This window comes from Hemitrygon akajei, chromosome 4, assembly GCF_048418815.1.
Source record: "Hemitrygon akajei chromosome 4, sHemAka1.3, whole genome shotgun sequence".
Lineage (NCBI taxonomy): Eukaryota > Metazoa > Chordata > Chondrichthyes > Myliobatiformes > Dasyatidae > Hemitrygon > Hemitrygon akajei.
Genome location: NC_133127.1, coordinates 152,561,376 through 152,583,892, shown reverse-complemented (window position 1 = coordinate 152,583,892; position 22,517 = coordinate 152,561,376). Strand labels below are relative to the sequence as shown.

The following is a 22,517-nucleotide window of genomic DNA, read 5'->3' as shown; positions in this document are numbered from 1 at the left end:
AATGTTTGTTGGACTGGTTTAACTGTAACGACCCTTTTATTTTTCATTTCTTTTTCTGTAACTGTTTGTTAAAGCTGAAAATTTGGTAAATATACTGTCATTATAATTTTATGCTGGTGTACAATCTGTCTACTCTGGGCGACAGATAACTGTATGGACAGTATTTACACAGCATTTGTTCAGTTCAAGGTTCCTTTAATTGGAACATCATGATGTTCCAGTTTGGTTGAACCCCAAATCATATTGACCCTAGATGGATATTGTTTATGAAAGGTGGCCTTCTCACCACTGGGTCACATGGCTGTTAGCAGAGTTAGCTACCGAGCAAGTTGGTGTATGAGGCCCGATGAGAGGGTTACATTTGTGGAGAGCTTGTCCGGGGATGATGTGTGGATGCTGTTTCAGGACTGATTAAGCAGCTTATTTCTATGTTTAAGCTGGTATTTGTGGAAAGTAAGGTGCATCATAATAAAGGTACTTTTATGGATGTTGTGGGGATTAAGGTTTGGTGTGATTCAAAAAGGATATCGATAAGGTTGTGTTCTGAGTGGGGTGAATGTCTGAATTCCCAATGACTGCTACTTAAGAGCGCTGAGTTCTGTAGAAGTGTAGGGAAAAGTTACACTGATGGAATGGCGTTTTGACCAGTCGACTGGTCGAAATGGCAGGTAGGGCCATAGCCAGTTCATATCTCTAGAGAAAGGAAAACGTAGCTTAGGGTGAAGATTTTAAAGGCAAGTTGTTCTCATTTCTGTGAAGTGAGGGAAAGGAGTTGTCTAATGGGTCCTTCAGCGGTTGATTTAAATTCTGAACTGGTTTTGGCTAATACATCACTGGCTGATAAATGCCAAAGTGTACCTGTGAAGAGCCAGAGGTTTGGGAGGCTGGGAGTGTTCTCTGAAGTTAAACCTACGCACGATGGGGAAAAAGAATATGAGGCTTGGGCTGAGCAGACATCTCAGTTACTGGATGAATGGAGGTGCTCAGATAATATGAGAAAACAGAGACCGGTAGAGAGTCTGGCTGCAGATAAAGTGAGGCTTCTAAAGGCAGAAGACCCATTAGAAATGTCAGCTTATCACTTGCAAGTTCTGAAAGATGCTTTTGGCACCACTGAAAGTTCAGCTGATCTTATGATGAAGCTTAGGCATGCATTCCAGGAAAAAGGAGAAGCTGTCTGCCTACCTTTTCAGAGTGGAGAAACTGCCTCATTGCTTGTGCCACAAAGAGGGTGTTCAACTGTCTGGGAGAAATTGCTTGAGGGTGGAGCAAGTTATGAAGGGTGTGCTGTCACATGACGTGATAACGTATTCGAATGGCCTACAAGATGTACTCTCCTCCTTCTTTTACCGAGTTATTCAGAAAAGTTAGAGAGGAGGAAAACATGAATGAGAAGTGGATCAATTCCAAAAACCAAGTAGTGCCTTCAGTGATAGCTTCTGCTTCTAAGTGACCCCTTATACCACAGAGATAGAGCTTTTGAGGAATGAAATGAAAAGCCTTCGAGCTGAGCTGACTCAGTGGATGTCTGCTAACGCTTCAGCTAAATGTAATAATAATAATAATAATAAAATTGTAATAATGTCATCATATTTTGTGGGAAATAAGAGAATTTGCATCAGTAAGATTGATTTAATATCTTCGTAAGATTACTCAATAATATGGAGCAATTCCTGCATGTTAAATTAATACATAATTCTGGTTTCAAATATTACAGGTCTCGATAAATTCCTAGTTAGTTTAAACAAAAATGTTGTATTCCAATAAAATTAAAAATTAATTATTCCCAACTCTTCAATCCGTAGCAGCTTCAGTAGAAGATGGTGGGCTGAGCTGGTTGAGACGATCCTATAAGCGCATGAAGGAACAGGCAGAGAGGGATCAGCGTCGACTGGAGGATGTAATTGCTGAGAGATATGGTGTAAGATCATTTTAATGTAATTAAATAATGATTCATTTATACTTTTCACCTTCTGCTTTTAATTTCTAATTTTTAAACATCACTTCAGTTTCTCCATATTCGGATAAGAAACCATGTTGCTATATGTTCAGTTCCTATAAAACCCATTTAAGGTTTGCAAATTTGTCCTTAGATGCTGTGTAGGATTTGACAGATTATGTCGACTGTATTTGTTTTGGCTTATGAGCCTTCTACTAGTTTGTCATTTTAGTTTTCATTATTTACATTTCTATCATGTACATTAAACATCTTTACTTTCAACAAATATAGATTTGTATCCTTCCGAGTTATGCATGTGTTTGAAGCTATTATTTGCCTTAATTAAGTAAAAAAAATAGATTTCTACACAATGATTAAAATAGAAAATTACAGCAAGAAGCAGCAGAAGCATATTTACAGGGGCACAAAACAGAATCACAGAATGGTCACAGCCCAGATTTTTTTTGAAATTCATGACCATGTTAAATCTCCACCGGACCAACTTGCTAGTTCTACCCCAAACCTCTTTTTAAAATTTTCTTTCACGTATATTTATTCAGCTTCATCTTGAAGGTCTCGGTGGAATCTGTGTTCACTAAATATGCATTAAGTGCTTTCCAGGTTTCGACACACTTGAGTTTTTTGTCATCTCTGAATGTATTCCCTTTTTCATCTGTGAACTCTGGTCTTCAGTCCATCAATGAAAAGGTCAGCCTTCCTCAACCATCCTTCTCAACATTTTATATATCTATCAAATTTTCCTTCAGCCTTCTCTAACAAAGTCAGTCTCAGCTTCTCTAATCTGTCCTTTTCACAATTGTTCCTCATCTTTTGTTGATCTTCACTAGTGTCTTCACAGACTTCCAATAACAGGAAAACCAAATTTGAAAACAGAACCCGAGATGTGGCCAGACAAGATTCAAAATGACTTATTTGTTTTTATATGCTGTGTGTCTATTAATAAAATGTGGAATTGCTTTGCACTTCTGTTCTTTTCAATCCTTCCCCTACCTGCAACTTAAAATATGCTTGTTTGGTCAATTTTCCAGTCCTAATGACGTGTCCTTGACTTAAGACATTGAATCTTTCCCCACAGATGCTCTTTGGTCAGCTGAATACTAACAGCTTTTTCTTTTGCTTCTGATTTTTTTTTTTTGCTTTTTGCTTCTTTCAAAAATAATGTTTATCTGCTTTACTATTTGTGGAGAATTATATGATGTGTAAGATTGATTCTTTTAGGTTAATATTTTAATTGCAAAGCAATTGCAATGATATGAAATTGAAGTAATGAAAGTGATCCAAATGGAAAGATTTGCTAATGATGAATATTTATACATTTCCTCTGCTCCATATAGTCTGTGGAAGTATTCCAGGAGAAGCTACAAGCTGCCGAAGAAGTTGCCGTATCAAACTGTCCAAAGTATTCTGAAAGGAGTTGGAGAGGGTCTTGGGGAAAAACAAGGAACTGGACTTCTGATCAGATTGATAAGAAAAAACATGATTCTGGAAGAGGACAAAATGGAGACAAAGACAGACATGGGAAACGTGAGAGTGCTGTTGAGAGAGAGAAACTAGTAGGTAATTTCCAGGATGAATTTAAGTGGAAAAGGGATAAAGAAAGACAAGAAACTCCCGGTCGATGTAAAGATAACAAATCCATTGAAAGAGAGGTGGAAATGGAGCATGCTGAAGATAAAAATAGAGAATGCAGAATCCAAGAAGAAAAACATAAGGAGAAAGGGCAACGAAGTACTGGTGCCAGAAATTTAGGAAGTGATCATTTTCATGAAAGAGAGAAAGATAAATCCTTTCCCTTAAATGATTTAAAATCTAAGTTTTTGAAGCCTGAAAATTCCAGAAGTGGTAGGGGCAATTGGGGTATCAAGTTTCCAAGCTGTTCTAATCGATTGTCAGATTCACAGCCTTCTCAGAGTTGCAGTTTTCAAAAACCAGATGACGGTAGTGATGGTAAATTGGTGTGGAGCAGATCCAGTAGTGGGGAAAGCACATTGGAACAACTTACATCACTACCACACCAGAGAAGTATTGCTACACTTGAAGAAATGCCTAATGCTGCTGACGAATGGACAGAGACCAAGCCCAGGGAAAACACCATGCAAGCAGAAGGTGCCCAGTGCCAACGCAAGTCAAGTTCTAGGTATGTGTACTTTAATAAACAAGGAAGCTTCAAAGCAGTTTTATTGTTTCATAGTGACATTACCTAGAGTCATAAAACAATACAACACAGATACAGTCCCTTCAACCCATCTAGTCTGTGCCAAACTAGTCCCATCGACCTGCAGCTGAACCATAGCCTTCCATACCCCTCTCAACTACTATGTATCCAAATTTCTCTTAAATGTTGAAATCGACCCCACATCCACTACTAACACTGGCAGCTCATTTCACACTCTCACTACCCTCTGAGTGAAGAAGTTTCCCCTCCTGTTCCCCTTAAACATTTCACCTTTCACCCTAAACCTATGAACTCTAGTTCTAGTATCTCTCAACCTTAGTGGAAAAAGCCTGCTTACCTTTTCCTTATCTATACCACTCATTATTTTGCATACCTCTAATCAAATCTCCCCTTATTCTTCTAAGCTCTAGGGAATAAAGTCTTAAGTTAGTCAACCTTTCCGTATAACTCAGGTCATCACAAGACCACAAGGTATAGGAGCAGAATCAGACCATTTGGCCCTTTGAGTCTGCTGTACTATTTCATCATGGCTGATCCAATTTTCCTCTCAACCCCAAACTCCTGCCTTCCCCCTGTATCCCCTCATGCCTTGACTAATCAAGAATCTAGCCATCAAGTCCTGGTAACATCTTTGTAGACTTTTTCTGCAATCTTTCAATCTTATTGGCATCTTTCCTGTAAGTATGTGACCAAAACTGCACACAGTACTCCATTTTAGGCCTCACCTACATCGTATACAACTTCAACATAACATTCCAATTCCTGTACTCAGTACTTTGATTTTTGAAGGCCAATGTACTAAAAGCTTTCTTTATGATCCTATTTACCTGTGGAAGGAATTACGGATATGTATTCCCACATTCCCTATTGCTCACTCTGTAAATGCTCCTCCGGTTTGTCCTTCCAGAGTGCAATGCCTCATACTTGTCTGCATTAAATTCCATCTGTAATTTTTCTTGTCATTTTTCCTGGTGGTACAGATCCCACTGCAAGCTTTGATAGTCTTCCTTAATATTCACTACACCCCCAGTCTTGGTGACTTTGGCAAATTTGCTGATGCATTTTGCTAATATTATTACACAGATTGTTGATTCAGTTAACAAACAACAATAGACCAAGCACCAATCCCTGCAGCACAGCACTTGTCACAGGCCTCCAGTCAGAGAGGCAACCCTCTACTATTAGCCTCTGACTTCTCTCACAAGGTCAGTGTCTAATCCAGTTTACAACCTCATCTTGAAAGCTAAGCGACGGAACCTTTTTGATCAACCTTCCTTGCGGGACCTTGTTTAATGCCTTGATAAAGTCCATGTGGACACCATCCGCTGCCTTGCCTTTATTAACTTTCCTGGTAACTTCCTCAAAAAACTCTATAAGATTGGTTAGACACCATCTACCACACGCAAAGCCATGTTGACTATCTCTGATCAGTCACTGTCTATCCAAATACTTGTATATCTGATCCCTTAGAATACCTTCTAGTGTTACGTACCCCATAACTGGGTGGCTTACCAGCAAAGATAGAGAGGTCCGCTGAAGTCTGATGGTACTATTTTCAAACATTTTTTATTTATAAAGGGGCACAAACGTATGGTTAATACAAAACATGCAGATCATATACGTCGTCAATACTCAATCTAAAGCACAGGTATAGTAATAATCAATCAGAAATAAGCTCTATCGTTGTCTAGGGGATAATACTGAGTCCAATGGAAATATAAAAGTCACTCAGAAGTCTGCAGGCTTTTCCGTTTGGAAACCGCTGGCATTTCACGTGTTGGAGAGAGAGATTGGTGAGAGAAAGGAACACTTGCCCGTTGTCTTTACGAAGCAAATCCCTGTTGTTAGTTAAAAACGTTTTTTCCTTTGGTTTCAGCCACAGACTCCCGATCCGGAATCTAACGCACGTGGCTTCCTTCAAAATGGCTTCCCGCTCCGACGGGAAGCGCTATCGTGTCTTCTTAGTGTGTCTCCTTGGTGTGTCTGAGGGGCCGCCTCGGCAGCCCACCTTTTATCGGGACTTGCAGGGTTGTAGCTGTCAATCAGGGTGGGGTGAGGCAATCTCTCCTCATCTCCCAGCCCACGTTGCCCTGAGGGTTTGCACGTAACCCAGTCCCCATTCCACAAAGGTGTCTCCAAGAGACAATGGCCATTTCCGTGGCTTTTGTCTGGCTGAGAGGCCAGACCACATTCCAAAACCTTGAGGCCTCTCCCTCACTCTCCTGAGTCCAATTCAGCACGTCGCTCTCTCTCTTGGGTCATTGACCCCCCCTTCACTAGGCTCTTGCGATTCTCACAAAGGAGGGGGCTGGGGTCATAACACTAGTAACCTTCCCAGTACTGATGTCAGCTCACCAGCCTGTAATTTCCTTGTTTACCCTGGTTTATTCTTAAAGCTTTTCTTAAACAACACAATAGCATGAACTATTTCTCCAATCCTCTGGCACCTCATCCGTGGCTAAGGCCACTGCAATATCTTTGCTAGGGCCACTACAATTTTTAGCCTCCTACAGAGTCTGAGGGAACACTTTGTCAGGCCCTGAGAATTTATCCACCCTAATTTTCCTCAAGACAGCAAACACCTCCTCCTCTGTAATCTGTTTATTGTCCATGACCTCAGCTGCTGCTTTGACTCACTTCTATAGACTCTGTGTTTGTCTCCCAAGTAAATATAGATGGAAAAAATTTATTTAAGATCTCCCCCAACTCTTTCGACTCCATGCATAGATAACCACTTAGAGGACTAATTCTGTCCCTTGCTATCCTTTTGCTCTTAATATATCTAGAAGCCCTTAAGATTCTCCTTCACCTTGTCTGCTAGAGCAACCTCATTCCTTCTTTTAGTCCTCCTGATTTCCTTCTTAAGTGTTCTCTTCCATTTCTTATATTCCTCAAGTACTTCATTTGCTTCTTCCTGCCTAAACTGCTTTGTACCTCTTTCTTTTTCCTTAATCAGGACCTCAATATCTCTTGATATCCAAAGCTCCCTAAATCTGGTATCCTTGCCTTTTATTCTGACAGAAACATACAACTCTATACTATTCATGTTTTACTTTTGAAGGGCTGCCATTTACCTAGTACACCTTTACCAGAAAACAACCTGTCTCAATCCACTCTTGCCAGGTCCTTTCTGATACCATCAGAACTGGCCTTTCCAAAATTTAGAATCTCAACCCGAAGACTAGACCTATCTGTTTCTATAATTATCTAGAAACTAATGGCATTATAATCACTAGATGCAAAGTGTTCCCTTGCATAAACTTCAGTCACCTGCCCTGCCTCATTCCCAAATAGGAGATCTGGTATTGCACTCTGTCCAGATGGGACCTCCATGTATTGATTAAGGAAACTTCCCAGAACACATTTGATAAACTCTATCCCATCCAGCCCTTTTACAGTATAGGAGTCCCAGTCAACATGTGGAAAGGTCAGATCGAATTACCTACTGCAACATTATGTTTATTGCAACAGTCTGCAATCTCTCTAGAAATTTGCTCCTCTAAATCCCATGGTCTGTTGGGTGGTCTTATAATATAATCCCATTAACGTGGTCATCCCTTTCTGATTTCTTATTTCCACCCATATAGCCATAGTAAATGAGGTCTTCTGTCGATCCTGTTGGAGCACTGACGTGACATTTTCCTTGACTAGTAATGCCCTTTAATACCTTCCCCTCTACTATGTCTAAAACAACAGAACCCTGGAATATTGAGCTGCCAGTCCTGCCTCTCTTGCAGTCAAGTCTCAGTAATAACTACGATGTCATAATTTTGCATGCTGATCCTTACCCTAAGTTCCTCTGCTTTTCCCTACAGTGCTCCTTGCATTTAAATATACACAACTCAGAACATTAGTCTTAGCATGCTCAATCTTTCTATATGTAGACTTAACAATATCTTTCCCACTACCTTTCCACAATCTGCTCTGGTGCTATAATTCCCATCCCCTTGTAATTCTGGTTTAAATTCCCCCTGTCAGCACTAACAAACCTGCCTGCAGGCATATTAGTCCCCCTCCAGTTCAGGTATAAAATGTACCTTCTGTCCCATCTTCCCTGCAAGAGAGCTCAGTGATACAAAAATCTGAAGCTCTTCCTCCTGCTCCATTTCCTTAGTCTCAAATTAAACTATGACCTTCCTATTTCTAGCCTTACTAGCAATCCTGAGATCACAACCCTGGAAGTTCTGTCTTTTAATTTAGCATCTAACTCCCTGAACACATTTTGCAAGACCTCATCACCCTTCCTACCCATGGCGTTGGTACTGACATGGACCACTGTCTCTGGTTGCTGACTCTTCCACTTATAAATGCTGTGGTTAAGATCAGAGATGACCCTGACCCTGACACCTGGGAGGCAACATACCATCTGGGAATCTTGTTCTCGTCCACAAAACCTCCTGTCTGTTTCCCTAAGCATTGAATCCCCTATCACTACAGCTCACCACTTCTCCCCACTTCCCTTCTGAGCCACAGAGCAAGACGCAGTGCCAGGGACCTGCCAGCTGTGGCTTTCCTCTGTTAGGTCATTCTCCCCCCAACAGTATCCAAAACAGTATACCTGTTGCCGAGGGGAATGGCCACAGGGATATTCTGCTTGGGCTGTCTATCCCCTTTCACCCTGTTGACGGTTACCCCGTTACCTGTGTTCTGCACCTTGGGTGTAACTACCTCCCTGTACTGCTGATCAAACCCCCAGGCTGCTGAATGATCTGGAGTTAATACAGTTTGAAAGAAGCTGCAACTGGATGCACTTCTTGTAGTTGTTGTTGATGGGGACACTGGAGATCTTTCTGCAAGCAAAGCACGCCACTATTCTGTCTGGCATTCCCACTGCTCTAACTGTACAATTGGAAAGAAATAAATTTTAAGTGAAAAATCTACCTGCAGCCTCCGCCTTTTCTCGCCAAAGTCTCGATGAGCCAAAGCCTGAATTCCCCAGTCACACAATGGCCACTCCGCTTAAATCTAACTTCTCTAACTTCTTTTCATTGGGTCCTGTCAAGAGCCTAATTATGTAGAATCCAACATCTTGTTGGGAACTGTGGTATGTAGAATGTCCTGACTGGCCCCATTTGCTTCTTTTGAACTTTCTCTCTGCTACGCAGTCCAACATTTGTTCAGGAACCGTGGTGTGCAGAATGTCCCAACTGTCCCTGCCTGGTTCTTTTGAACTCTCTCTCCCACTAGGCAATTCTCTGCTTCTTGGGAACTGTAGCATGCATGCCTTATGATATGCCAGGAAGATTTCTAGTGACTGTAGAATTGGTTTAGAACTTTGTTCACTTTTGTGTACTCTTCTAATAATGTAAAGTTGCTGGTAATAATTTAAAGTTGAGAGGGATGTGTTGCAGAAATAACTTCAACTCTGATGCACAATAATATCTATGGTGGAACTCTGCTGTGTGATTGTACAGTTTTTGCAAGTTATGCTCCAGTAATTAGTGCAGTGACTTAGTAATGTCTCCATCCATCCTTATATGTGGGAATATTTTTAAAAGACTCTAAAATGTGAATCATGATGTTTTCCCACTTTTATCATTCATGTAAGCTTTGCTATTTGCTATCCTTCACATCAGTGGCTTAGGTAGTGACATTCTCCAGTGATTAGTTTGCTCTAAAGAAAATCTCAGTGGACTCAGTAGACAAAATGGTCTTGTTCTATAAACTTTATTCAATGTGTGTGCTTTAAAACATATCCTTGATAAATGCTCATGTTTGGATGTTCTTCCTAAAACAAGCTTTGGTGTTTATTTAGGCATTGAATGGTCTGGATGAGGATTCAGTGATGGGATAAGGGGGACACAGTATCTATAATGGATTTGATGACAATTTGGCAGTAAGATTATTGGCTCAGCACAAAGTCAAGGATATGTTTTAAAGCATAGGCATTGAATACAGTTTGTAGAACAAGGTCATTTTGCCTACTGAATCCAGGGAGGTTTTCTTTTGTTGGTGTCTTTGTGTTGTATTCAGAACATAGAGCAAGCTGAGATAGATGATTGAACAGTGATATGTAGGCAGTGATACATTTCAAGACAGTAACAACAGTATAAAGTGATGTTGTAATGGGGCAACTAGAAGTATAAGAACTAGTACTTGGAGAAAGGAAAAATGCTGGTGCAGTTCTCCTGAGTGTTAAAGTAACTCAGTTTCTGCTTAATTATGTGGGAATTGATTTTGTAGAGGAGCATACTGTTATAACAAAAGGTTTAGGTTTTGATAGGTACATTTAATGTCAGAGAAATGTATACAATATACATTCTGAAATTCTTTTTCTTCGCAAGCCTCCATGAAAACAGAGAGGTGCCCCAAAGAATGAATGATAGTTAAATGTTAGAACCACAAAGCCCCCCCCTCCCCCAGCTCCCCATGCACAAGCAGCAGCAAGGCAATGACCCCCAATCAGGAAAAAAGCATTGGCGCCCCCCCACAGAGCACCCAAGCATGCAGCAAAGCATCAGTAAAGACACAGACTTGCAGTACCCCAGAGACTACTGGCTCACCCAGTAATTTGACATACCACAGGCTCTCCCTCTCCCTAATAAGGAAAAAGGAGGTGTACCTGTTTCACAGCGAGAGGAGAAATATCAAAAATGTCAAAAGGCCCTGAGAACGTGTCCCATTCCCCTAAAGAACTGAAGTCAGAGTGTAACTCCAGGTCAGCATCTTCAAAGGAGAAAAAAAGAGATATCAAAGATAAACAGAGCTGTTTCCGAAGATGCAAGCAAATGAGTCACAATTTAGCGCCATCATAACTTTGCTCCGCCTCTCCTTAATAAGAAGATACAGGATAATAATTATCTTGTATCATAATGATGTTAATGAGGCCATTCTGCCCACTAGATTCATGTTTGCTCCTGGTAGATAAATTTAATTAGGACAATTCCATTGTGAAGTTTTGTGTCTCACGTGACCTTCAACTCCTTTTCTTAATATCGTTTATGTATACAAGAGGGATCAAGACATTCAGAGACTAGACTCCGAATACTCTGCATAAGTATTAATATTCACACTTAAAGTATCAGCTGGTATATATACACCAGTTTGCATGAAGGTGTAAATGTGGACTCATGTGTATTAACATTTGCCCACAGCTTTCGTCCTTCTTTTTCAATCACTAGTTCCTGAGTCTAGTCACACTGAGCCCCAGTTGTGGTCCACTGGCAACAGTCACAGACTCACCCGTGCATTTGTTGAAGCACTTGTAATTCTGTACCATTACACTGCCATGTAGCTGACTTACATTCCTGATGTCGATTATGGTGCTGGCAACATATGACAATACTTGCAGGCAGCTCACAAAACTACAAGATACTCTGCAGCAACATGCACAAAATGCTGGAGGAACTGAACAGGCCAGACAGCAACTATGGAAATGAATAAACAGTCAATTTTTTGGGCCAAGACCCTTCTTCAGTCCTAAAGGAGGGTCTTGGTCCAAAATGTCGACTATTTATTAATTTCCATAGATGTTGCCTGACCTGCTGAGTTCCTCCAGCATTTTGTGTATGTGTGTTGCTTTGGATTTCCAGCATCTGCAGACTTTCTCATTAATACTTGATACTCTACTAGATATACTTCTGAACTACAATCACTGCAATCCAAAGCCTGTAATGTCCCTTTAGAAAATGTACTATTGAAACGTCTAAATCAGTGGTTCTCAACCTTTTTCTGCTCATGGCCCGCTTGTGAATTTTATTTACTTCTGTGGCACCCACTCTTCATAGTATCTGTTAGTTGCTGAAGTTTTTTTCTGGTCAACTGTACTAATTATTCTAATATACAGACAATATTTATGTTTTAACAGGTTATAGGTATTATACGTTAAATATCTGTATAGGGTAACTTATTTATAATGTAACTAAAGCTGTGTGTTACTTTGTGTAGTTAGACCCTTGCAACTGATGCAAACTAGTGAGATTTAAATATATGGTTGCACTTTGGTTAAGCATAATTGAAGATCTATCTATTTTCACAACAGCAAAAAGGTTATGAGCTTTTGATAGCCACTGAGTAACTTGCCTAAAACCACATTCAACTAGATAAGAGGTGGGAAATCCAATTAAAACAACTTTGCTTGTTTCCCTGAGCTGTGGAAACTTATTTTGAATATCACTAGTTATCCACAAATTTTGCTTGAGTTGTTATTTCTGTCTGCAGCTCATTAAGGCATTCTTGCAATGCGGTATCAATATCATACACATTCAGCCTAAATGGTTCCACCACCCAATCTGAACGTGCATGTCCAGCAGGTCTCTGAACCAAAATTCCATATCAGTGTTCAGTTGTTTCAAATGATCAAGATGTACAATCAGGTCATCATCTAGTGATTCAATTTTAAGAGTGACCAGTGAAGAAAATTGCATAAATTCACGAAATCCAATATTACTGTTGAAAAGTTTGTTTCCCAAGGAAAGCAGTAATGCCTGATCATACCACCAGACCTCTGAATGCATTAGTAACCATTCAAAATCTTTGTTTTCCTCACAAAGTTGTTGATAAAGACTGTCTTGAAGTGTATTTGTTTTAATTAAGTTGACAGTCATTATTACAGCAGCAAGACTGTCGTGCAAGTATCCTCCCAATTATTTTGCAACCAGATGCTGACAGATGAGACAGTGTACAAAAAACGTCAGGTACAGCATTTTTTAAACGAGCAACGAATCCTCTGTATCTTCCTACCACAAGATATAGAAGAATTAGGCCATTAGATCCATTGCATCTGCTCCGCCATTTCATCATGGCTGATCCAATTTTCCTTCATGTCCTGACCAATCAAGAATCCATCAATCTCTGCCTCAAATATACATAAAGACTTGGCCTCCATAGCTGCCTGTGGCAAAGAATTCTACAGATTCACTATTCTCTGGCTAAAGAAGTTCCACTCATTTCCATTCCAAAAGGATGCCCCTCCATTCTGAGGCTGTGTCCTCTGTTCTTAGATTCTCCCACCACAGGAAACATCCTCTCCACATTTACACGATCAAGGCCTTTCACCATTTGATAGGTTTCAATGAGGTCACCCTTCCTTCTTCTGAATTCTAGTGAAAACAGACCCAGAGCTATCAAATGCTCTTCATATGACAAGCCATTCAAACCTGGAATCATTTTTGTGAACCTCCTTTGAACCCTTTCCAGTTTCAGCACATCCTTTCTGAGATAGGGGGCCCAAACCTGCTCACAATACTCAAAGTGAGGCCTTGCCAGTGCTTTATGAAGTTTCAATATTACATCCTTACTTTTATATTCTAGTTCTCTTGAAGTGAATGCTAACTTTGCATTTGCCTTCCTCTCCACAGACTCAACCTACAAATTAACCTTTAGGGAATCCTGCACAAGGATTTTGTACCTCAGTTTTTTTGTAGTTTCTCTCCATTTAGAAAGTGGTCAACCCTTTAATTTCTTCTACCAAAGTGCATGACCACACATTTCTTGACAGTGTATTCTATGTGCCATTTCTTTGCCCATTCTACTAATTTAAGTCCTTCTGTAGCCTCTCTACTTCCTCAAACCTTCTTGCCTCTCCACCTATCTTCATTTTATCTGCAAACTTTGTAACAAAGCCATCAATTCCATCATCCAAATCATTGACATATAACATAAAAAGAATTCCAACACAGACCCCTGTGGAACACCTCTAGTCACCAGCAGCCAACTAGAAAAGGCTCCCTTCATTCCTGCTCTTTGTCTCTTGCCAATCAGCTACTACTTAATCCAAGATAGAATCTTTCCTGTAATACCATGGGCTCATAGCTTGTTAAGCAGCCTCATGTGTGGCACCTATCAAGGGCCGTCTGGAAATCCAAGTACACGTCAACCATTTCTCCTTTGTCTATCCTGATTGTTATTTTTTCAAAGAATTCCAACAGATTTGACAGGCAAGATTTTTCATTGAGGAAACCATATTGACTATGGTCTATTTTATCATGTGCCTCCAAGTATCCTGAGACCTCAACCTTAATAATTAATTTCAACATCTTCCCAACCACTGAGGTCAGAACTCTGAGGTGTACACCATCTGGTCCAGGTGACTTATCTATCTTCAGACCTTTCAGTTTCTCAAGAACTTTCTGTCTAGTAATGGTAACTTCTCACGCTTCATGCCCCCTGACACCTGGAACTTCCATCATATTGCTAGTGCCTTCCACTGTGAAGACCGATGCATCAAAGCAAAGCCACCTGTTGCTCAAGTCATTGTATTTTCCAGCAGAATGTTGCTATCCCAGAAATAGCTCTTGACTTTTTCAAAAATATTTTCGTCTTTGATATTTGTCTTAAGCTTTTTGGGCAAAAGACCTTTTCTCACTGGCCTGATAATCATTCAAAAACCTCTAACGTATGTCATCAGAAGGGCTTCATTACGTAATGTGCTTTCATCGATTTGCAGTTGTGCAACTAGTTGTATTTCCACATCATCTAGCATTTAATCAATACACCTCGAAACTGTTAAGTTGCTCAAGGGAATGACTTCAGTAGTTTCAAATGCTGTCTGATTCATAACAGTAGAAATTACATCAGAAACTGCACATGTGGCTCGCCGGGTTTTGTATTTAGGTTTGAAATTTCATAGGATGTAATTAAACTTTTGTCTATCTTAGCTGCTTTTTCACTAAACATTTACTGTACTGTCGGCCTTGATTGAAAGTTATCACAGTTTTTTGAAGCAATCCAGTGTCTTCTCTTATCTTGTCTTTATACGCTGTCTCCGAATTCTTCCTCAGCTTACAGGACTGCATGCTTTCATTTCAACGAGTCGCCATAGTGACATCATTTTGTCCCATGGGATGGAATAAAACCATGGGCAGGGTACACAATGGAATATTGCTGACACTTTTTCTTCATTTCAGGAGTCATGGGTAATGTAATATAAAAAAATTTAAAAAAACAAAAAAAATATACAGACACACACGTGCACACAGAGTGCCTATTAAAAGTGTTCACCCTCCCCCAAAATTTTCATATTTTATTGTTTTACAACATGAATCACAGTGGATTTCATTTCATTTTGCTTTTTGACACGGATCAACAGACAAGACTCTTTCATGTCAAAGTTAAAACAGATCTCTACAAAGTTGATCTAAATTAATTACAAATATAAAGCACAAAATAATTGAATGCATAAGTATTCATGCCCTTCAAGTCAGTATTTAGTAATGCACCTTTGGCAGCAATTACAGCCTTGAATCTGTGTGTATTGGTCTCTATCAGATTTGCACATCTAGACACTGCCATTTTTCCCTGTTTTTCTTTACAAAACTGCTCAAGCTCTGTCCGATTGCATACTGGAAAATAAATCTTCTCCCAAAAACATGATTCCTATGATGAAGCATGGTGCCCTCTGCATCATGCTGTAGGGATGCTTCACTGCAGCAGGCCCTGGAAAGCTTGTGAGGATAAAATGAATGCAGCAAGATACAGGGAAATCCTGGAGAAAAACCTGATGCAATCTGCAAGAGAACTGCGACTTGGAAAAAGACTTGTTTTCCAGTAAGACAATGACCCCAACCATAAGGCCAAAGCTACACAGGGATGGCTTAAAAGAACAAAGTTAATGTCCTGGAGTGACTACATCAGAGTCCAGACCTCAATCCAACTGAGAATTTGCAGCTGGACATGAAAAGGGCTGTTCACTCATGACTACCATGCAATCTGACAGAGACTGCATCAGGTTTTCCTTCAGGATTTTGCTGCATTCATTTTATCCTTTACCTTCACAAGCCTTCTAGGGCCTGCTGCAGTAAAGCACCCCCACAGCATGATGCAGCCACTACCAAGGTTCATAGTAGGGATGGTGTGATTTTGATGATGTGCAGTATTGGCTTTACACCAAACATAGCATTTAGTTTGATGGCTAAAAAGCTCAATTTTGGTTTCTTCCGACCATAGAACCTTCTTCCACCTGACTTTAGAGTTTCTCACATGCCTTCTGGCAAACTAACTGAGATTTCATGTAAGTTTTTCAACTGTGGCTTTCTCTTTGCCACTGTCCCATAAAACTACAACTGGTGAAGCACCTGGGGAACAGTTGTTGTATGCGCAGTCTCTCCCATCTCAGCCACTGAAGTTTGTAATTCCTCCAGAGTTGTCATGGACTCTTGGTGCCCTCCCCTTCTTGCACAGTTTTGAGGACAGATTTACAGCTGTGCCATATTCTTTCTATTTCTTGATGACTGAATTAACTGTACTCTAAGGGATATTCAGGGACTTGGAAATTTTCTTGTATCCGTCTCCTGACATGCTTTTCAATAACCTTTTCGTAGAGTTGCTTGGAGTGTTCTTTTGTCTTCATGGTGTAGTTTTTGCCAGGATACTGACTCACTAGTAGTTGGACCTTCCAGATACAGGTGTATATTTACTACAATCAGTTGAAACACAGTGACTGCACAAAGATCTCCATTTAACTAATTATGTGACTTTGAAACCAGTAGGATTATATGGTGTGTTATATTAAAGGGGGGGGGGAATACTTTTTTTTAGCATATGTAAGTAATGTAGACAGTAATATGCTACATAAGAAATAACAGTAGTAATCACATCATAGGAAAACCAAGGGTTTTCAGGATCATGTACATGAGGTGATGAAGTCAATATGGTAGTTTTTCCCTGTAGCCTCTAACATGTGACTTTTATTTCTACATTCTTGCCATTAACATGAATCCTATCTCAGTCTATTTAAAAACAAATTAACTACAAGATGGCAGAGTGAAAACATTAGAAACTGCAGATGCTGGAGTCTGGAACAACACAAGAAGTGCTGGAGGATCTTCCTCCAGTGCTCTTTGTATTGCTACAAAATAGCAGAAATCATTTCAATTGTTACTGGAAATGGTTCACAATATTTCCTTTCTAAGTGTGCAGAAGTGTAAATTTGCTAAGTATAGTTCTATAAAACAGATTATTAAGTTTATATTGAAAGTTGGTTTATACCTTTATCTAAACTATGTTGATATTGATCATGTGATTTTAAGATGGTCCTTTTTGGTTTTCCTGTTAATAGGCTAGGGAAATAATGTTTGTTGGTAGGTAAGTAGCTAATAAGTGGGTAGTGTAATAAATATTCAGTACCTTTCTATTATTGCTAAGGTTGCTATTGATGAAATATTCAGTATACCAACATCTGCTTTCTGTTTCTCCCACTCTTCTCTTGCCTTGTGTCACTTTGCTGTTACATCTCTCCCCTCCTCCATTCCTATGCATCTTAGAGCTTGTTCTACAGAAGTTTTGGCTAGCTCTGAGGGAAGGTCATGAACCTGCTCAATCTCTGTTTGTTGATGCTGCATTATCTACTTGTTCACTATTTTAATTTTGTTGTAGGCACTGTAATGTGAAATCCTTATAGTGAATCAAACCCTGAGGTTCTAGAAGTCTAATTAAGATAAATAGAATAATGCTACACTACAATGCATTTTTTATCATTCTATGAATGGATTTCATATATTATTGAGTTTGTTGTTACAATACAATGTAATATTGCTGACCTTGTTTTAATAAAAATCAGTATAAAATTATTAATATGTATTTTAATGCATAATTCATTAATAAAGCAAAATTCTTATTCTTTTAATTCTGCAAAAGTGGTACAAACCATGTATGACTTTGTGTGTTTCTGATGCTGTTTTGTGAACTTGGATAAAAGTTATTCACTTTATTTTTCAATGAAACTTATCCCTTCTTTCCATGATGTAATGCCTCTATTTCTGCCAGAGCTACTGCTGTGATTGAAGAATCTGTGCTGGCCCTCAGTGAGGAAGAAATGAATAAGCTGGGTGCTAAGGTCATCAAAGCAGAACTGATGGGAAACATAGTAAGTTTCAGTAGAGTGAATTGGCGTGACAAAGCCAAGACTGTTTATTTACAGAATACGGTAACTAAAATATTTTAACACAAATAAACAGTAAAACCTTCTCAAGTTTTAGTTGTTGTACACTATGTTTAACTAAAATTGTTGTGTTATCTATGCTATCAACTACATTTGGAAGTCTTCTGATATGTTATTTTACAGTTAATCTTATATGCATGGAGACTTATTTATTGAAACCAGCGTTTGTACTTAGCAGTTAGGTTTTTTTAATACAGATCAATCTATCCTTTAAGGTTAAAGTAATAGTCCATCGTCTCTGACTAGATATCTGTGTTTCCTTGCATATATCTCTAACTCTTAATAGTTTTCATGCTTTGAACCATTTTCCTACAGATGCAAATGCTTAGAATACGCAGCAAAGAAAGATCTGTGATATATTCAGATATATTGAATACATACTGAAACACAACTTTTTGCAATATTTGTGTTTCACTGTGTGACTGTCAAAAATAGGAAGGAGGATAGGCAGCCACTGCAGGGTATGTCTGTGGCCATTCCCCTCAATAACAAGGCTGTTGTTTTAGATACTGTTGGGAGGGAACAACCCAGAAGGGGAAAGCAACAGCAATCAGGTCTCTGACTCAGAGTCTGGCTCTCTGACTCAGAAGAGAAGGAGGAGAAGAGGTGAGCAGTAGTGATAGGAGATTCATTTGTTAGGTAACTGACGGGCAATTCTGTGGACAAGAACGAGGTTCCCAGATAGTACGTTGCAATGCTTAAGGACATCTCGGATCAAGTCCAGAGCATCCTGATGGGAGGGGGAGCAGCTAGAGATTGTGGTCCACATTGGTATCAAGGACATAGGCAGAAAGGTGACAAGGTACTTCAAACTGAGTTCAGGGAGTTAGGTGCTAAGTTAAAGGATGGGACCTTGAGGGTAGTGATCACATGATTGCTACCTGGCCACATGCTAGTAAAGCTAGAAATAGGAAGATAATACAACTTAACATGTGACTAAGGAGATGGTGGAAGAGGGAGGGCTTCAAATTATTGGATCAAGGGGCTCAGTTCCAAGGGAACATGGGATCTATCAAATGAGACATTTTGAACTGGAGTGGGACCAATATCCTTGCAGGAAGATTTGCTAGTGTTGCTCTGGGCGATTTTAAACTAGAGTTGCAGGGGGATGGGAACCAGAGTGCCAGGGCAGTTAGTTGAGTAGTTGTGGGGAAAGTAGATGTTAAGCCTACTTGGCTTGAAAAGTTGAGCATGGTGGGACTAATGTTCTGAGTTGCATCTATTTCACTGCAAGGAATATTGTAGGTTAGGCAGATGAGCTTAGAGCTTGAATCAGCATGTGGAATTATGATATTGTAGCTATTATCGAAGGGCACGAGGGGCAGGACTGGCAGCTCAGTGTACTGGGGTTCTGTTGTTTTAAACATGATAGAGGGGGAGGGGTGGCATTACTAGTTGGGAAATTGTCACAGCAGTACTCAGACAGAAGAGCTTTTCTACTAAGGCTATATGGGTGGAACTGAGGAATAAGAAAAGGATAACTATGTTAATGGGATTATTATATAAACTACACAGTAGTCTGTGGGATTTAGAGAAGAAAATTTGTAGAGAAATTGCAGACATTTGCAATAAAAATATGGTTGTTATAGTAGATGATTTTAACTTCTCACAAGTTGATTGTAACTCCCATACTTTATAAGGACAGGATGGGATAAAGTTTATCAAATGTGTTCATGAAACATTTCTTAATATATTGAAGTCCTGTTTAGAGAGACTGCGATATGGGATCTCCTATTGGGGAATAAGATGGGGCAGGTGACAGAAGGTATGTGTAGGGGAACACCATAAAGCTAGTGATCTTAATTTCCTTAGTTTCAAGATAATTATGGAGAAGGGCAGGACTAGTCCTCGGATTAAGATTCTAAATTGAAGAAAGGCTAATTTTGACGGCATCAGAAAGGATCTGGCAGGTGTGTATTGGGATAGGTTGTTTTTTTAGCAAAGGAATGGTTGTTAAGTGGGAGACCTTCAAAAAGTGAAATATTTGGAGTTTGTACACTTAGTGGTCACTTTATTAGGTACCTGCTGTGTATGTTTGTGGTTTTCTGCTGCTGTAGCTCATCCACCAAGGTTTGACATGTACATTCAGAGATGCTATTCTGCATACCACTGTTCCAATGTGGATATTTGAGTTGCAGTCAAAATCCTGCCAGCTTCTACCAGTCTGGCCATTATCCTCCATTAACAAAACATTTTCCTCCGTAGAACTGTTGCTCACTGGATGTTTTCTTTTGCACCATTCTCTGTAAACTCTAGAGACTGTTGTATGTGAAAATCCCAGAAAGATCAGCAGTTTCTGAGATACTCAACACACCCTGTCTGGCACCAACAATCATTCTACAGTCAAAGTCAATTTTCTTCCCCATTCCGATAGTTGGTCTGAACAACTGAACTACTTGACCTTGTGTGTATGCTTTTCTGCATTGAGTTGTTGCCACGTGATTGGTTAATTAGATATTTGCAGTATGGAGCAGGTGTACCTAATAAAGTTGCCACTGAGTGTATGTTCCAGTTAGGATAAAAGCTGGGGCTAACAGGTTTAGGAACCTTGGCTTTTGAGTGATATTGAGGCCCTGGTTAAGAAGAAAGAGGAGGGACACAGCAGGTATAGGCAGTGAGGAACAAATGATGCATTCGAGAAGTAAACAACATCCAGGAGAACACTTAAGAGGGAAATCATGAGGGCTAAAAGGCTTGAGGTTGCTGAGGCAGACAAGGTGAACGAGAATCCCTAGGGCTTCTACAGATAAAGATTAAAGAGTAGCCTTTTTTGTCACATGTAAATTGAGCCATACAATGAAATGCGGTTGTTTGAGTCAAATCGAATTAGCCAGGGTTGTGCTGGACTGCCCTCAGGTATTTCCACACTTCTGGCACCAACATAGTATGTCTACAACTCACTTACCCTAACCCATATATTTTTGGAATATGGGTGGAAACTGGAGCAGCCAGATGAAATCCATGCGGTCACAGGATGAATGTACAAACTCCTAACAAACCATGGCAGGAATTGACATCGGTCATACAGTTGATGCTGTAATAGCATTATGCAAACCATAGTAGATATACTAAGAGCAAAATGATTCAAGGGACAAAATTGGTCTACTTAAAGATCAGTCTGGTCTATGCAAGGAGCTGAAAGAAATAGATTCAAATGGATTTTTTCTGGGAGACAGAGTGTATAGAACTAAGGAAAAACAGTTAATGAGGTCTTGGACCATATCCAGATTATAGAAGAGGAAGTGCTTACTGTCTTGAGGCAAATTACCAGGACCTGACAAGCTTTCCCCTCAGACTTTGTGGGACATGGGTGAGGTGTCAAAAACGAATCTTATGAGTAACTTTGGGAAGTTGTAGACCAGTGAGCCTGATAGCAGCAGTAGGTTAATTATTGGAAGGTATTCTAAGGGGCAGGATATACAAGTGTTTGGATAGATAAGGGCTGATTAGGGAGTGTCAACATGGCTTTGTTTTATTTTGGTTTGAAGTTATAGACCTTTAATCTACAAGTTTTTTGTGCATAGAGTGTACCTCTTTTTACTGAAGTCTGTTTATGCTTTTTTCGGTTAGGGTCGGTGAAGTCTTTTGGTCCTGTGGTCCATTGAGTTGCAACCACTTCCAGCTAATCCAACTCAGGCTAACGTGCAAATAATTCATACCATGTTATAAGGGATTCATAGAATTGAAAGCTAATTGTTAATTGTGATTTTAATTGGAATTACTTATCTAAAATAACAGAATAATGACAAAAATGCTAATATAAATAAATACTTTAATGTAAATCCCCTCTACTACATTGAACCTTCTTACAAATGTGTTATAAATATGTTATATTTTAAAAGGGAATTCAAAATACCTAGCTAAAATAGAGAATGTTTTAACTGCTAAGTCTTGAATTTATTTTTTAAGGAACTGGCATCAAAACTTAAGGCCCAGTTGGAGGAGGCTCGGAAGTTGAAGGAACGAGGAAAAAGTCATACACCAGCTACAACACTGAAGAGGACTGACACTGTGGTAAGAAAGGAACTCATAGCTGATTTAGGAAAGTTATATCAGTGCTGATAAGCTGCTGTATTATCTTGTACCATAAATTAATCTTGTTGTGCCATGTTTGTTTTCATTCAGGCCTTCATAATTTCAGAATTATCTCAGTTCTCTATAAAAATTGCTTTGGTCATTGAATTGCATTGAAAAATGTTTATATAAAATACAAGGTTAATGGTTAGATCCATTTTTGATGAGAAATGAATTTGCAGTCTGGTCACATTGAAATTGGTTTAAAAAGCTTTCATTAATTATTTCCAAGTTTCCAAGCTCTGAAAGAATTTCCTGTGGGTGTTTTATTATGGCATATCATATTGACTTTTTTGACCTGTACTGCACACATATTTTTAAAAACTTTCACCTAGAATTTAAATTCTATCTTTGCTTCATTTTTCAAAAGGTACTATTTAATTGTGATAGGCTGATAGAAGGAAAAACTAGTTTTAGCACTTCTTATA

At 39.5% G+C, this 22,517-nt stretch overlaps 1 protein-coding gene across 1 annotated transcript in view; it reads left to right on the top strand.

Annotated features, from left to right (window-relative positions):
- Positions 1-22,517, top strand: part of cwf19l2 (CWF19 like cell cycle control factor 2) — a 146,773-nt gene that overhangs the window by 58,162 nt on the left and 66,094 nt on the right. Inside the window, exons 7-10 of the mRNA XM_073043641.1 lie at positions 1,806-1,921; positions 3,295-4,097; positions 17,841-17,940; positions 21,925-22,029. Of these exons, the coding sequence (XP_072899742.1) occupies positions 1,806-1,921; positions 3,295-4,097; positions 17,841-17,940; positions 21,925-22,029 (1,124 nt within the window). The remainder of the gene's footprint in view (positions 1-1,805; positions 1,922-3,294; positions 4,098-17,840; positions 17,941-21,924; positions 22,030-22,517) is intronic.